This window comes from Oncorhynchus clarkii, chromosome 27, assembly GCF_045791955.1.
Source record: "Oncorhynchus clarkii lewisi isolate Uvic-CL-2024 chromosome 27, UVic_Ocla_1.0, whole genome shotgun sequence".
NCBI lineage: Eukaryota > Metazoa > Chordata > Actinopteri > Salmoniformes > Salmonidae > Oncorhynchus > Oncorhynchus clarkii.
This window is the reverse complement of record NC_092173.1, coordinates 30,042,748-30,060,665: the sequence shown is the minus strand read 5'-3', so window position 1 is coordinate 30,060,665 and position 17,918 is coordinate 30,042,748. Positions and strand designations below refer to the sequence as shown.

The 17,918-nt window shown below is 43.4% G+C and overlaps 1 protein-coding gene across 1 annotated transcript in view; it reads left to right on the top strand.

Moving 5' to 3' along the window:
* Positions 1-1,311: 1,311 nt before the first annotated feature.
* LOC139385642 (calsyntenin-2-like) overlaps positions 1,312-17,918 on the top strand; it is a 483,955-nt gene continuing 467,348 nt past the window's right edge. Inside the window, exon 1 of the mRNA XM_071130874.1 lies at positions 1,312-1,625. Coding sequence (XP_070986975.1) covers positions 1,544-1,625 — 82 coding nt within the window. The 5' untranslated portion in view covers positions 1,312-1,543. The remainder of the gene's footprint in view (positions 1,626-17,918) is intronic.

Below are 17,918 nucleotides of genomic sequence, written 5' to 3'. Positions count from 1 at the left end.
GATGGTGTTTTTATGTGGCTGCTATGAAAGTAAAGTTCATGGCAAGGGTGGTCAGGGGTGTGTTCATTCCGCCGATTCTGTTGAAAGACTTGTCTTAAACTGACGCAAACGGAACAAAACGGGGATAAACCTACCTGCATTTGTCCAATAGAAACCCTCATTTGCAACTGTTTGGACTAATTATTACACTCTAGATCAGCTAGATTCAGGCAAGAGTGTGTAAGGTATGTAATATGTCACTGTCTGCAATCTTGATTACTCCAATTTGCCTCTTGACCTGTGCATCTACTTATAATCTTTAATCTGAATATTAGGGGTGTAGCAACCTGATGATGGGTATACAGAAAATGTAAGTATCATGTAGTAGCCTAAGCTTATCAATGTTACATTGAACTGGCTTAATGGAATATGAATAACAGTCATCCAATATGCTGTAATAGAAATAAGGCCATGCTCCACCAACAGCCACTGTATGAAATAAACCAAAACGTGTTTCTCACAAGTGTAGCAAGTTGTGAACTCTGCAAACAACATTTCCACTCCAAGAATGAGAAACAATGACTGTAAAGCCCAAATTAATCCACGCATTAACATAAATTAATGTAACCAAATGACAGGGATTAAGAGTAAATGGGGAACTGATCAAAGGGCAAACAATTAACACAATAAAACAATGGATGCGCAATAATTGGCAGAAGACAGCTCAGAGCAGAGAGTTGAGCGCGTTCTGGAGAGAGACGCGCCTATATCTTCGCTACACACCCCTCCCCTTTATTCTTGTCTCAACATTTCAAATTATATTTAAGAAACCTTATCTTCACACGCATTTTAGATGCATTGCTATTTACTGACAGCCAGCACCTGAATAATCAGCTATACTTTATTAGAAAGGTGATTTGTTTTCAACCCCTCCTGCGCTCAGCACCCCCTACTCAAAACATCTTCCCAAAGCTATGGATACCTGTATGTGGAAGCAAGTGGGTAAGATACATCCTCGGTTGGTCTCGTGACAGTGGTAGCCTAATGAGCTAAATATCAGTATAATATTCACAATGAATTATTCTTGTAAAATTGGCCAGATTAATAATTTCAGACAATGAAGAAGTGTGTGATCGCGGTGCTGTTTAGTGCTGAGTGATAGGAGGGAGCGGTATGACAGAAAAACATATGAATATGAATCCATATCTCTCCTCCCCGTGACGTAACAGTCTAGTCCCGGGGAGCGTTGGTCTCCGGTCCCGTTTTATCACTAAGCAGTTAGTTGGGCATCCAACAACCATCGAACGAGCTCTGTTAACTATACCGCGCAGCTTCACGGTTTCTTCACGGAAGAAGCCTCCCTCTCTGCTTCGCTGTGTGTATTATTACACTCTTTGCTCGCTATCTTTAGTCGAAGTCGGACATATCATTAGTGAACAGTTTTACGGCTTGAAGGAGAGAAAACGTTGGGACAAGCTGAATAGAAGGAGCGGGCGGAAAGGATCGAGAGAGAGAGAGATAAAGAGGTCACCGTGCCCTGTCTGCATTTCGCTCTCACCACGCCATGAAGATGCAGAGAATATCCGAGGTGGTGCTGCTGATGGCCGGGGTTGCAGTGGGGCTGTGTGCCTGTCACACAGTGAAAGGTAGGTTAAGGGGAACTTGGCGCTCCCTACCCCTTGCGTGGTGCGCTCTCTCTGTCACTTTGCAATTTTCTTATTATTGAAGAAGCGGCAATGGGAGGGAGGAATATAGGGAGAGGAGAGAGCGTCCATATCGGAGTATTTTCACCTCTAATGTGGGCTGATTGCGCTGTGATTCTTTTTATTTAGAATATCTGATATCAAATGGTTAAATGGCTGTGATTTGTAAAGCAGTCGGGGCAGAGGGTGAATTGTAGGGAGGCTGGCTGATAGGTCTATTTCCGAGTGGAGGTGCCTCTGGGACCTGTCATTTCTTATCAGGAGGAGTGGTGCCGCTGCATTGAGTGTATCAATGTGTCCAAGTTTTCACTGTGACATCTGCCTATGGATATGGTCCCTCACCATGTGATAGGCATGTTATTACCTGCCTACTCGAACCGACCGAGACAGATCATGGGTTTTTGAAGAGATATGAGGTGGTAAGAATAGTAGAAAGTAGTCTGATATCTTATTGATGATGAGGACTATTTAGGCATATAATGTCCTGATGCTGATATAAATATGAGTAAGCCCCTACTTATCAGATATTGTTATAATGATGCCGATGCTGGTGATGATGGTGCATATTGGTGCGGCAGGGTAGCCTAGTGGTAAGAGCGTTGGACTAGTAACCGGAAGGTTGTAAATTCAAACCCCCCAGCTGTCATGGTACAAATCTGTCATTCTGCCCCTGAACAGGCAGTTAACCCACTGTTCTTAGGCCGTCATTGAAAATAAGAATGTGTTTTTAGTTAAATAAAGGTAAAATATTTTGTTATCAGGCATATAATTATCATCACAGGCTTTTTAGGCTAATGTTTTTTATTGCAGAATGATGAGCGATTAATTGATATCGTTAATGGATTGCGGACTGCACTCCATCGGTGAGCTAAATATATCTGTGTTATAGCACATATGAGACTAACTGCTCTCGTGCTGCTCACGAGCCACCCCGTTGCCACAGGTAAATTGGTGGATTTGGCACCAGGTACACATGAATAAACTCCCCGTAGACTGTGTCTGCTGTTTGGGGAGCGTAATAACAAATGTTGCACCTGTCACTTTGTCTGGCAGCAGTGGCAGTTGCCGGATGCGTGATAAGGTGTTGCTCCGCGCATTTCCCTGTGCTTCGGAAAGAAAGCAGCCTTTGGGTCTGGCTTCACATGCGCCCAATATACCTATCTGTCTCTATCGGTTGACCCAGTAGTATGGATGCATATGATACAAACTAATGATCTGAGTAGGGAGGCGAAGCTTGTGCTTCATCTGCATTTTCAATTGAATATGATTATAGCCTGACCCGGAGCAGAGCGCGCGCGCGCGTGTGTGTGTGTGTGTGTGTGTGTGAGCGAGAGATAGGGAATGCACTAGCTGTCTATGGTGCTGATTTGCAATAAGAGCCTGAGTGTGTTTTAATGTGTGGTCAGTGGTGCTGAAGTTACCCATATGAGTGGTCTGTCACCAACTCCATCCACAAATGTGTAGACTTTGTTCATCTCGAGATAGCATGATAGTTAGTAGCTCAGGACTGTTGGACTTTTCAAGCCACTGCTCGGCTGCTAAGTGAGAAGTAAACACATTACTGTCGAGTCAATGGGGGTGGAAACGCCGGCACAACACGGTTCTAATTAAGTCCCCAGGGCCGCAACATAGGAGAAAATGAGAGCCCATTGTTTACGATACAATACATGACCAAAAGTATGTGGACTTCTGCTTGTCGAACATCTCATTCCAAAATCATGGGCATTAATATGGAGTTGGTCCCCCCTTTGCTGCTATAACAGCCTCCACTCTTCTGGGAAGGCTTTCCACTAGATGTTGGAAAATTGCTGCAGGGACTTGTTTCCATTCAGCCACAAGAGTATTAGTGAGGTTGGGCACTGATGTTGGGCGATTAGGCCTGGCTCACAGTCTGTGTTCCAATTCATCCCAAAGGTATTCAATCGGGTTGAGGTCAGGGCTCTGTGCAGGCCAGTCAATTTCTTCCACACCAATCTCGACAAACACACCGATTCCCTTCACTGGAACTAAGGAACTAACTAAAACAGCACCATACCATTATTCCTCCTCCACCAAACACAGTTGGCACTATGCATTGGGTCAAGTAGCATTCTCCTGGCATCTGCCAAACCCAGATTCGTCTGTCTGACTGCTAGATGGTGAAGCGTGATTCATCACTCCAGAGAATGCGTTTCCAATCCTCCAGAGTCAAATGGCAGCGAGATTTACACCACTCCAGTCTACACTTGGCTTTGCACATGGTGATCTTAGGATTGTGTGCTCGCTGCAAGGCCAAGGAAATCTATTTCATGAAGCTCCCGAAGAACAGTTATTGTGCTGACTTTGCTTCCAAAGAGAGTTTGGCACTTGGTAGTGGATGTTGCAACTGAGGACAGACGATTTTAACGCACTACATGCTTCAGCACTTGGTGGTCCCTTTCTGTGCCACGTTGAAAGTCACTGACCTCTTCAGTATGGACTATTCTCCTGCCAATGTTTGTCTATGGAGACACACCTGTCAGCAACGGGTGTGGCTGAAATAGCCGAATACACTAATTTGAAGGCGTGTCTACATGCATTTATATATGTAGTCTGTCTGCTGCTATCCTGGCCCACCAGCCGCATTTAAAGATGGCATTTTCAATTGCCGTCTTTAACTCCGTGTAAAAGCGAGAGAAACGTGAGACATACAGTAACGTTCTGAACTTGTAACTTAGTAACATTATTTTCTGTCATGATGCAGCTTTTCTTTAAAATGTTCCACGCGACAGTTGAACCGTGCGTCTACTGTATGTCCTTTATGTAACTAGAGAAGACTCAGGAATTGGCTGTTCTACAGGACAACTTTGAGGCGCGGTCTTCCCCTGTCATTTTCTGTGTAGCCACCGTTGAATTTCAAGAACCGTGAACTAACGACACTCCTTTTAATCAAAGAGATCCTCAAGGCATCCGCTCCAAACCTAGAGCTGGTTGTTTATGCCCGTAAGTATGTGTGTTGGTGCATGTTGACAGCAGCCAAGTATGCAAAACTACGAAGAGGCGGCGAAGCTATTTACAAAGGAATTATTGCATTCACGGTTGCAAACGGTGACTCAAACGATTTCTCCCACAACCCATCATGTCTCACGCTCAGCAGCGTGGTGGGGGGATTTTTTTCGCGGTTGAGTAGAAAGCGGTGCAGAGGTTTTTGCCAGAGCTGCCCGGAGCTGCGCTTTTGTGTAATTCCAAGCAATATGAACTATGAATTTAGATAGCTCATTACCTATAGTATGTGTATTTTCATTTAGCTACCCACAGCGTCTGTTTCCATCGAGGAACCTTTTGCAGCTTTATTATTTTGGGGGGGTAAACACACAACTATTATTTTTCAATCAGAAAGTACACATAAACAGTACTTCAAATGTAATATGACTCAGTCCATAGAGGAAGCAAAGCATTACCCGGTAATACGATTTGGCCAACTGCAGGAGTACTTTGGATGCAGGTTGGTGGACTACTGTATATGTGAAAACGAGGTACAGAATGCATATTTCAATGCACAAGGTTAAAATAAATCAAGATAAAAAGAGTTATGATTAACAGAAACTTCCACCTTCATTATAAAATAAGGTATTATTTCAATATAGGCAATGCTTCCTCTATAGAAGCACCTGACCAATACCCTGAGTATACCAAACATCAGGAACAGCTTCCTAATATTCAGTTGCACCATTCTGTAGAAACAATGAGAATAGAAAGGTTCAGAACTTTTGTGAAACATCACAGCACAATGGCACATATAAATCAAAACTGGATGGTGTTCAGATATACAGTGCATTCAGAAAGTATTCAGACCCCTTCACTTTTTCACATTTTGTTGTGTTACAGCCTTATTCTAAAAATTGATAAAATTGTTTTTTACCTCATCAATCTACACACAAAATCCCATTATGATAAAGCAAAAACAGGTTTTTAGAAATGTTTACAAAAGTATTCAGACCCTTTACTCAGTACTTTGTTGAAGCACCTTTGGCAGCGATTACGGCCTCAAGTCTTCTTGGGTATGACACTACAAGCTTGGCACACATGTATTTGGGGAGTTTCTCCCATTCTTCTCTGCAGATCCTCTCAAGCGCTGTCAGGTTAGATGGGGAGCGTTGCTGCATAGCTATTTTCAGGTCTCTCCAGAGATGTTCGATCGGGTTCAAGTCTAGGCTCTGGCTGGGCCACTCGAGGACATTCCGAGACTTGTCCCCGAAGCCACTCCTGTGTTGTCTTGGCTGTGTGCTTGGGGTCATTGTCCTGTTGGAAGGTGAACCTTCACCCCAGTCTGAGGTCCTGAGCTCTGTTCATCTTTCCTTCAATCCTGACTAGTCTCCCAGTCCCTGCCGCTGAAAAACATCCCCACAGTATGATGCTGGCACCACCATGCTTCACCATAGAGATGGTGCCAGGTTTCCTCCAGGTGTGATGCTTGGCGTTCAGGCTAAGGAGTTCAATCTTGGTTTCATCAGACCAGAGAATCTTGTTTCTCATGGTCTGAGAGTCCTTTCGGTGCCTTTTGGCAAACTCAAAGCAGGCTGTCATGTGCTTTTTACTGAGGAGTGGCTTCCTTCTGGCCACTCTACTATAATGGCCTGATTGGTGGAGTGCTGCAGAGATGGTTGTCCCTCTGGAAGGTTCTCCCATCTCCACAGAGGAACTCTGGAGCTCTGTCAGAGTCACCATCAGGTTCTTGGTCAACTCCCTGACCAAGGCCCTTCTCCCCCGTTTGCTCAGTTTGTCCGGACGGCCAGCTCTAGGAAGAGTCATGGTGGTTCTAAACTTCTTACATTTAAAAATTATGGTGGGCACTGTGTTCTTGGGGACCTTCAATGCTGCAGACATTTTTTTGTACCCTTCCCCAGATCTGTGCCTTGACTCAATCTTGTCTCGGAGCTCTGCGGACAATTCCTTTGACCTCATGGCTTTTTTTGCTCTGACATGCACTGTCAACTGTGTGACCTTATAGAGACAAGTTTGTGCCTTTCCAAATCATGTACAATCAATTGAATTTACCACATGTGGACTCCAATCAAGTTGTAGTAACATCTCATGGATGATCAATGGAAACAGCATGCAACTGAGCTCAACTTTGAGTCTCATAGTAAAGGGTCTGAATACTTACGTACATTTCAGTTTTTATTTTATTTTAGATTCTTCAAAATAGCCTCAAATTTCACATTTGCCTTGATGACAGCTTTACACACTCTTGGCATTTTCTCAACCAGCTTCATGAGGTAGTCATCTGGAATGCATTTCATTTAACAGGTGTGCCTTGTTAAAAGTACATTTGTGGAATTTCTCTCCTTGATGCATTTGAGCCAATCAGTTGTGTTGTGACAAGGTAGGATTGTTAGACAGGAGATACAGTGAGGGAAAAAAGTATTTGATCCCCTGCTGATTTTGTACGTTTGCCCACTGACAAATACATTATTAGTCTATAATTTTAATGGTATGTTTATTTGAACAGTGAGAGACAGAATAACAACAAAAAAATCCAGTAAAACGCATGTCAAAAATATTATAAATTGATTTGCATTTTAATGAGGGAAATAAGCATTTGACCCTTCTGCAAAACATGACTTAGTACTTGGTGGCAAAACCCTTGTTGGAAATCACAGAGGTCAGACGTTTCTTGTAGTTGGCCACCAGGTTTGCACACATCTCAGCAGGGATTTTGTCCCAATCCTCTTTGCAGATCTTCTCCAAGTCATTAAGGTTTCGAGGCTGACATTTGGCAACTCGAACCTTCAGCTCTCTCCACAGATTTTCTATGGGATTAAGGTCTGGAGACTGTTTAGGCCACTCCAGGACCTTAATGTGCTTCTTTTTGAGCCACTCCTTTGTTGCCTTGGCTGTGTGTTTTGGGTCATTGTCATGCTGGAATACCCATCCACAACCCATTTTCAATGCCCTGACTGAGGGAAGGAGGTTCTCACCCAAGATTTGACGGTACATGGCCCTGTCCATCGTCCCTTTGATGCGGTGAAGTTGTCCTGTCCCCTTAGCAGAAAAACACCCCCAAAGCATAATTTTTCCACCTCCATGTTTGATGGTGGTGATGGTGTTCTTGGGGTCATAGGCAGCATTCCTCCTCCTCCAAACACGGCGAGTTGAGTTGATGCTAAAGAGCTCAATTTTGGTCTCACCACAATACTTTCACCCAGTTGTCCTCTGAATCATTCAGATGTTCATTGGCAAACTTCAGACGGGCATGTATATGTGCTTTCTTGAGCAGGGGGACCTTGCGGGCGCTGCAGGATTTCAGTCCTTCACGGCGTAGTGTGTTACCAATTGTTTTCTTGGTGACTATGGTCCCAGCTGCCTTGAGATCATTGACAAGATCCTCCACTGTAGTTCTGGGCTGATTCCTCACCGTTCTCATGATCATTGCAACTCCACGAGGTGAGATCTTGCATGGAGCCCCGGGCCGAGGGAGATTGACAGTTCTTTTGTGTTTCTTCCATTTGCGAATAATCGCACCAACTGTTGTCACCTTCTCACCAAGCTGCTTGGCGATGGTCTTGTAGCCCATTCCAACCTTGTGTAGGTCTACAATCTTGTCCCTGACATCCTTGGAGAGCTCTTTGGTCTTCGCCATGGTGGAGAGTTTGGAATCTGATTGATTGCTTCTGTGGACAGCTGTCTTTTATACAAGTAACAAGCTGATATAAGGAGCACTCCCTTTAAGAGTGTGCTCCTAATCTCAGCTCGTTACTGTATAAAAGACACCTGGGAGCCAGTAATCTTTCTGATTGAGAGGGGGTCAAATACTTATTTCCCTCATTAAAATGCAAATCAATTTATATATTTTTTTACATGCGTTTTTCTGGATTTTTTTGTTGTTATTCTGTCTCTCACTGTTCAAATAAACCTACCATTAAAATTATAGACGGATAATTTCTTTGTCAGTGGGCAAACGTACAAAATCAGCAGGGGATCAAATACTTTTTTCCCCTCACTATTTGGGAAAAGACCAAGTCCATATTATGGCAAGAACAGCTCAAATAAGCAAAGAGAAATGACAGTCCATCATTACTTTACAACATGGTCAGTCAATTCAGAACATTTCAAAAACTTTGAACGTTTCTTCAAGTGCAGTCGCAAAAACCATCAAGCGCTATGATGAAACTGGCTCTCATGAGGACCGCCACAGGAAAGAAAGACTCCGAGTTACCTCTGCTGCAGAGGATAAGTTCATTAGAGTTACCAGCCTCAGAAATTGCAGCCCAAATAAAAGCTTCACAGTATTCAAGTAACAGACACATCTCAACATCAACTGTTCAGAGGAGACTGTGTGAATCAGGCCTTCATGGTCGAATTGCTGCCCAGAAACCACTACTAAAAGACACCAATGATAAGATGAGACTTGCTTGGGCGAGGAAACACGAGCAATGGACATCAGACTGGTGGAAATCTATCCGATGAGTCCAAATTTGATATTTTTTGTTCCAACTGCCATGTCTTTGTGAGATGCAGAGTAGGTGAACGGATGATATCCGCAGGATCTCCGCATGTTCCCACCATGAAGCATGGAGCAGGAGGTGTGATGGTGTGGGGGTGCTTTGTTGTTGACACTGTCAGTGATTTATTTAGAATTCAAGGCACACTTAACCAGCATGGCTACCACAGCATTCTGCAGCGATACGCCATCCCATCTGGTGTGCACTTAGTCCCACTATCATTTGTTTTTCAACATGACAATGACCCAACATACCTCCAGGCTGTGTAACAGCTATTTGACCAAGAAAGAGAGTGATGAGTGCTGCATCAGATGACCTGGCCTCCACCACCTGACCTCAACCCAATAGAGATGGTTTGGGATGAGTTGGACCTCAGAGTGAAGGAAAAGCAGCCAACAAGTGCTCAGCATATGTGGGAACTCCTTCAAGACGGTTGGAAAAGCATTCCAGGTGAAGCTGGATGAGAGAATACCAAGAGTATGCAAAGCTGTCATAAGGGCAAACTTTGAAGATTCTCTAAAATATCAAATATATTTTGATTTGTTTAACACTTTTTTGGTTACTACATGATGTCTTCACTATTATTCTGCAATGTAGAAAATATGAAAAATAAAGAAAAACCCTTGAATCAGTAGGTGTGTCCAAATTTTACTCTGCTACTGTATATATATGGGAGATTGGAAATTATGCAAACAATTACATTGATGAAAGCTACAATCTATCTGCAATTTTAAGGCTGAACTACCCTCCCTAAAAATAAAAAAAACAACATCAATAAGGGATCATAGCTTTCACCTGGATTCACCAGGTCTGTCTTTGACATGGAAAGAGCAGGTGTTATTCATGTTTTGAATAGTCATTGTACATTGTTCATGGTGTGTGTGTGTGTGTGTGTGTGTGTGTGATAGAATAAGCAGAAGAGCGAGAGAATAGGACCTCATCAGCCAATAAAAAAGTGTTGACAAAAAAAATAGGCAGATTTATGTCCCCCTTTTGAGCGAGGAAGTGCATTATCGGAGCGCTCTATAAATCCCCGGCTGGAGGCAGCACAATTCCTGCCTGCCGTGCTGCGACTAGAAAACCATGGTTCAACATGTAGGAGGACATGTTGTTACCTATTATATGATATGCTATTTAGCCAACGATTTTATCCAAAGCGACTTACAGTCACGCGTGCGTATATTTTTACGTATGGGTGGTCCTGGGAATCAAACCCTCTACCCTGGTGTTAAAAGCACCATGCTCTACCAACAGAGCTACAAAGGACCACCTCTCTGATCTCAGTACAGCCTTGCTTGTCTCTCCTATTTTTAGGTCTGGGTGGGAAAACCAAGGCTCAGGGTGGAAGAGTGCAGTACATCTCTTTCATTAATATCAGGCTCAGCTATTTCACTGATTTCAAATCAGTGCTCTTATCTCAGATTATGGCAAAGTATGGAGGAGTGCTACCTCATTGATCTCAGCCCTGCCTTATCGACCTTACTTCAGATCAGGGTTTTGCTAATAGAGTAGTCTTAATTCACTGGTCTCAAATCAGATTCTTCTTCTTATATAGATCATTGTTTAGTGATCAACTCAGTTTCCTTGTTGTTAGAGTGTCCATCCGGTGATTGGATGGTTGGGAGTTTGATCCCTGGTTGAGCCATACCAAATACTGTAAAAATGGGACCCAATGCATCTCTGCTTGACACTCAGTAGATAGATTGAGGGTAAGGTTGTTTATTTTATTTAACTAGGCAAGTCAGTTAAGATTTTTTAGTTATTTACAATAACGACATACACCATCCAAACCCGGACGACGCTGGGCCAATTGTTCACCGCCCTATGTGATTCCCAATCACAGCCAGTCATGATATAGCCTGGATTTGAACCAGAGTGTCTGTAGTGACACCTCTAGCACTGAGATGCAACACTCCACTGATAGTAAAGCAATGTATGCTGGTATGGACATTTGGACATACGTACAATATCTCCCCCATTGAATTCAGAACAATACAAAAGGTTACAGGTGTATGTACTACTGTGAGCTTTTATACCGTAGCCATAGCACCTCTGACCCACAGAACACATATTGACATATTCCAAGATGGGGTAGCAGTGCAGACGTAGTTTGTCGTTCTCCAATGTACATTTTGTATTTTTCGTATTTTTTGTATATATTTCAATTTATTTTCAATCTCTTTTCCATTTTTAAATTAAATATAGCCAGAACCTCCATCAGAAGTTAGCCATCAGAAGCTAACCAGCTAATTAGCTACTAGCTATTTAGTCATTGTCAGCCACTGCTAGCGGCCTTTACCTTCTGCACAAACAGCAGCCGCTTTTAGCCTGGATAATACTTGCCAGCCTGCCAGTATTGGACTGTTTTCTCCACTACAACGCCGGATTCCTGCCGTAAGCCCTGGACCATTACTCCGGATCATCACAGCTAGCTAGCTGCCACTGGGTGGCTCAGCCCAGAAGCTAGCTCTGAGCCAGCCCACCTCCCGGCCGCTAGAGGCAGAGCGTGAAATTCAAAAATGTTTTTTAGAAATATGTAACTTTCATACATTCACAAGTGCAATACACCAAATTAAAGATAAACGTCTTGTTAATCTACCCATCATGTCCGATTTCAAAAAGGCTTTACAGCGAAAGCACACCATATGATTATGTTAGGTCAGAGCCTAGTCACAAAAAAACAGCCATTTTCCAGCCAAAGAGAGTAGTCACAAAAATGTATCACTAACCTTTGATGATATTCTTCAGATGGCACTCATAGGACTTCATGTTACACAATACATCTATGTTTTGTTCGATAAAGTTCATATTTATATCCAAAAATGTCAGCTTACATTGGCGCTTTATGGTCAGTAATGTTGTGCCTCAAACATCCGGCGAATTTTCAGAGAGCCAAATCAATTTACAGAAATACTCATAATAAACTTTGATAAAAGATACAACTATTATGCACAGAATTATAGATATACTTCTCTGCAACCGCTGTGTCAGATTTCAAAAAAGCTTAACGGAAAAAGCAAACCATGCAATAATCTGAGTACAGCGCTCAGACACAAAACAAGCCATGCAGATACCCGCCATGTTGTGCAGTCAGTAAAAGTCAGAAATAGCGTTATAAATATTAACTTATCTTTGATGATCTTCATCAGAATGCACTCCCAGGAATCTCAGTTCCACAATAAATGTTTGTTTTGTTTGATAAAGTCCATAATTTATGTCCAAATACCTCCTTTTGTTAGCGCGTTTGGTAACAAATCCAAACTCACGAGGCACAGGTCCAGGCGAAAGTTCAGACGAAAAGTTCAAAAAGTTATATTACAGTTCGTAGAAACATGTCAAACGACGTATAGAATCAATCTTTAGGATGTTTTTAACATAAATCTTCAATAATGTTCCAACCGGAGAATTCCTTTGTCTTAAGAATTGCAATTGAACGCAGGTCACTCTCACGTGTGCGCGCGTGATCAGCTCATGGCACTCTGGCAGAGCTCTGGTTGAATCAGCTCTCATTCGCCCCCACTTCACAGTAGAAGCATCAAACAACGTTCTAAAGACTGTTGACATCTAGTGGAAGCCTTAGGAAGTGCAATATGACCCCATAGACACTGTATATTTGATAGGAAATGAGTTCAAAAACTACAAACCTCAGATTTCCCACTTCCGGGTTGGATTTTTCTCAGGTTTTTGCCAACCATGTAGGTTCTGTTGTACTCACAGACATCATTCAAACAGTTTTAGAAACTTCAGAGTGTTTTCTATCCAATACTACTAATAATATACATATATTAGCTTCTGGGCCTGAGTAGCAGGAAGTTTACTATGGGCATGCTTTTCATCCGAACGTGAAAATGCTGCCCCATATCCCAAACAGGTTATTAACACCCCGGCAGTCCTACAATCTAAGCTAGATGCCCTCAATCTCACACAAATTATCAACGAACCCACCAGGTACAATCCTAAATCCGTAAACATGGGCACCCTCATAGATATTATCCTGACAAACTTGCCCTCCAAATACACCTCTGCTCTTTTCAATCAGGATCTCAGCGATCACTGCCTCATTCCCTGCATCCACCATGGGTCCGCGGTGAAACGACTACCCTTCATCACTGTCAAACGCTCCCTAAAACACTTCTGCGAGCAAGCCTTTCTAATCAACCTGGCCCGGGTATCCTGGAAGGACATTGACCTCATCCCGTCAGTCGAGGATGCCTGGATATTATTTAAAAGTGCTTTCCTCACCATCTTAAATAAGCATGCCCCTTTCAAAAAATATAGAACTAAGAACAGATATAGCCCTTGGTTCACTCCAGACCTGACTGCCCACAACCAGCACAAAAACATCCTGTGGCAGACTGCACTAGCATCGAATAGTCCCAACGATATGCAACTTTTCAGGGAACCAATACACACAGTCAGTCAGGAAAGTAAAGGCTAGCTTTTTCAAACAGAAATTTGCATCCTGTAGCTCTAACTCTAACTGCACTGAGGCTAGGTAACACTGTGACCACAGATAAATCCACGATAATAGAGAATTTAAATAAGTATTTCTCTTCTTCAATAAGCATTTCTCCATGCTTTCCTCCTGGCTAGCCCAACCCCGGCCAACAGCTCTGCACCCCACGCAGCTACTTGCCCAAGCCTCCCCACTTTTCCTTCACCCAAATCCAGATAACAGATGTTCTAAAAGAGCTGCAAAACCTGGACCCGAACAAATCAGCTGTGCTAGACCTCCTGGACCCTCTCTTTCTAAAATTATCCGCCAACATTGTTGCAAGTCCTATTACCAGTCTGTTCAAGCTCTCTTTCGTATCGTCCGAGATCCCTAAAGATTGGAAAGCTGCCGTGGTCCTCCTCTCTTCAAAGGGAGTGACACTCTAGACCCAAACTGTAATAGACCTATATCTATCCTGCCCTGCCTTTCTAAAATCTTCGAAAGCCAAGTTAATTAACAGATCACTGACCATTTTGAATCCCACCATACCTTCTCCACTGTGCAATCTAATTTCCGAGCTGGTCACGGGTGCACGGGTGCTCAGCTACGCTCAAGGTACTAAACGATATCATAACCGCCATCGATAAAAGACAGTACTGTGCAGCCGTCTTCATCGACCTGGCCAAGGCTTTCGACTCTGTCATTCACCGTATTCTTATTGCCAGACTCAACAGCCTTGGTTTCTCAAATGACTGCCTCGCCTGGTTCACCAACTACTTCTCAGACAGAGTTCAGTGTGTCAAATCGGAGGGCCTATTGTCCGGACCTCTGGCAAACCTCCAAACGAGCTTCAATGCCATACAACACTCCTTCCATGGCCTCCAACTGCTCTTAAACGCTAGTAACACTAAATGCATGCTGTTCAACTGCTCGCTGCCCGCACCCACATGCCCGACTAGCATAACTACTCTGGACAGTTCTGACCTAGAATAGGTGGACAACTACAAATACCTAGGTGTCTGGCTAGACTGTAAACTCTCCTTCCAGACTCATATTAAACATTTCCAATCGAAAATAAAATCTAGCCCATCTGTAAATAGCCCATCCAAATAGCTGTACATAGCCCACCTGTAAATATCCCATCCAATCTACCTACCTCATCCCCATATTGTTTTTTCATCATCTGCACATCTATCACTCCAGTGTTAATTTGTAAATTGTAATTACTTTGCTACTATGGCCTATTTATTGCCTTACCTCCGCACGCCATTTGCACACACTGTATATAGACTCTCTTTTTTTCTATTGTGTTATTGACTGTACGCTTGTTTATTCCTTGTGCAACTCTGTGTTGTTGTTTGTGTCGCACTGCTTTGCTTTATCTTGGCCAGGTCGCAGTTGTAAATGAGAACTTGTTCTCAACTAGCCTACCTGGTTAAATTAAATAAAGGTGAAATAAAAAATGTAAAAATTGCTTGGGGTTGGGGTTATTTCTTCATGGTCTCTTATCTCTTGCACTCCTTTCTAGTTTTTCAGGAGGTGAACAATGTGTGTGTGTACATGTGTATGTGTATGTGTGTGTGTGTGTGTAGCTGTGTTATAGTTGGAGGTAAGCCTCTACTAATCACAGTGGGCAGGTGAGCTCTCTTGCTCCCCTGCTCTCCCTCTGGGGCTATTGCTGACCATACTTAGCACTAGACAGGCCCATTGATTTACTCTCTGAGGTGTGAAGAAGGGAGAGAGAGGAAGAAAAGAGAAAGCGAGAGAGAGAGAGAGAGAGAGAGAGAGGAGTGAGTGGAGAAAACACCAGACGCTTTTATAGAATTAAGAAGGAACGTCCCTTGTCTTTGAGAGTGCTCCCTGAAGAGAAGGGCGGAGAGGAGAGGAGAGGAGAGGAAGGAGGGATTGCTTAGCGAGGGAAAGGAATAATAGAAGCAATTAGAGATAGATGGAGAAAAGTATTCACCCTTCCTCACCCCAGTGTTCACCCCACCTTTTAAGAACAGCAGCAGCAAGAGACAAGGAACACACCTCACAAACCCATTAGTTCCCAGTCTCCAGCATTACTGTGTTTTTTTATTTTTTTATTTCACCTTTATTTAACCAGGTAGGCCAGTTGAGAACAAGTTCTCATTTACAACTGCGACCTGGCTAAGATAGAGCAAAGCAGTGCAACACAAACAACACAGAGTTACACATGGGATAAACAAAACGTACAGTCAATAACACAAAAGAAAAGTCTATATACAGTGTGTGAAAACGTAGTAAGATTAGGGAGGTAGGCAATAAATAGTTCATTGTGGCAAAATAATTACAATTTAGCAATTAAACACTGGAGTGATAGATGTGCAGAAAATGAATGTGCAAGTAGAGATACTGGGCTGCAAAGGAGCAAATAAATAAATAACAGTATGGGGATGAGGTAGTTGGGTGGGATATTTACAGATGGGCTATGTGAAGGTGCAATGGTCGGTAAGCTGCTCTGATAGCTGATGCTTAAAGTTAGTGAGGGAGATATATGTCTTCAGCTTCAGTGATCTTTGCAGTTCGTTCCAGTCATTGGCAGTAGAGAACTGGAAGGAAAGGCGACCAAAGTAGGAGTTGGCTTTGGGGGTGACCAGTGAAATATACCTGCTGGAGCGTGGGCTACGAGTGGGTGCTGCTATGGTGGCCAGTGAGCTGAGATAAGGCGGGGCTTTACCTAGCAAAGACTTATAGATGACCTGGAGCCAGTGAGTTTGGAGCGAGGGCCAGCCAACGAGAGCGTACAGGTCGCAGTGGTGGGTAGTATATGGGGCTTTGGTGACAAAACGGATTGCACTGTGATAGACTACATCCAATTTGCTGAGTAGAGTATTGGAGGCTATTTTGTAAATGACATCGCCAAAGTCAAGGATCGGTAGGATAGTCATTTTTACGAGGGTATGTTTGGCAGCGTGAGTGAAGGATGCTTTGTTGCGAAATAGGAAGCCAATTCTAGATTTCATTTTGGATTGGAGATGATTAATGTGAGTCTGAAAGGAGAGTTTACAGTCTAATTAGACACCTAGGTATTTATAGTTGTCCACATATTCTAAGTCAGAACCGTCCAGAGTAGTGATGCTAGACGGGTGGGTGTGTGCGGGCAGCGATCGGTTGAAGAGCATGCATTTGGTCGTGCTTGCATTTAAGAGCAGTTTTAGGCTACGGAAGAAGTGTTGTATGGTATTGAAGCTCGTCCTGAGGTTTGTTAACACAGTGTCCAAAGAAGGGCCAGAAGTATACAGAATCATGTCGTCTGTGTAGAGGTGGATCAGAGAATCACCAGCAGCAAGAGCGACATCGTTGATGTATACAGAGAAATGTCGGCCCGAGAATTTAACCCTGTGGCACCCCCATAGAGACTGCCGGAGGTCCGGACAACAGGCCCTCCGAATTGACACACTGAACTCTATCTGAGAAGTAGTTGGTGAACCAGGCGAGGCAGTCATTTGAGAGACCAAGGCTGTTGAGTCTGCCGATAAGAATGCGGTGATTGACAGAGTCGAAAGCCTCTGTCAATCTCTTTCAGAGGCGAAAGCAGACTGTGTGACTGTACGTGTTTAACTATACTTGTGGGGACCAGAAGTTGCCACAAGAATAGTAAACAAACAAGGTCAAATGATATTTGTAAGGGATGTAGGGTTAAGGCTACAATTAGTGTCAGGGTTAGAATTAGGGTTAGGGTTAGGAGCTAGGGTTAGGTTTAGCATTAGGGTTAGGGTTAGGAGCTAGGGTTAGGGTTAGAATTTTGGTTAGGGTTAGGAGCTAGGGTTAGGGTTAGAATTAGGGTTAGGAGCTAGGGTTAGGTTTAGCATTAGGTTTAAGGTAAGGTTTTGGGTTCAAGGTTAGGGTTAGCGTTAAGGTTAGGGTAAGTGTTAAAGTTAGGTTTAGGGATTTTGAATGGGACTGAATTGTGTCCCCCCTCAAGTTTAGTTATACAATACTGTGTGTGTATGTGTGTGTGAGATAGAGAGAGCGATTAAGAGTGTTTGTGTTTTCTTTGTTTTCACGCAACACTAAAACAGAATATAAACTTTTCGATAGAGGCCGTTGGCTAGGCTCTTTCCCTGACGCTTCAGCCAACTGCCTGGACACTCCCTGTCCAGAGTGCTAACCAGCATCTCCCACTTCTGCCTTGTTCTCTTCCTCAGTCGCCTTTTCTCCAATCAATCGCTTCCGCACCAATCTCACCAGCTCCCCCTCTCCATTTGTCAAAGCTGACAAGCTCAGATATCTCGCTAGCGCGCACACTTTCTCTTTCTCTCTCTCTCTCTCTCTCGCTCTCTCTCTCTCTCTCTCTCTCTCTCTCTCTCTCTC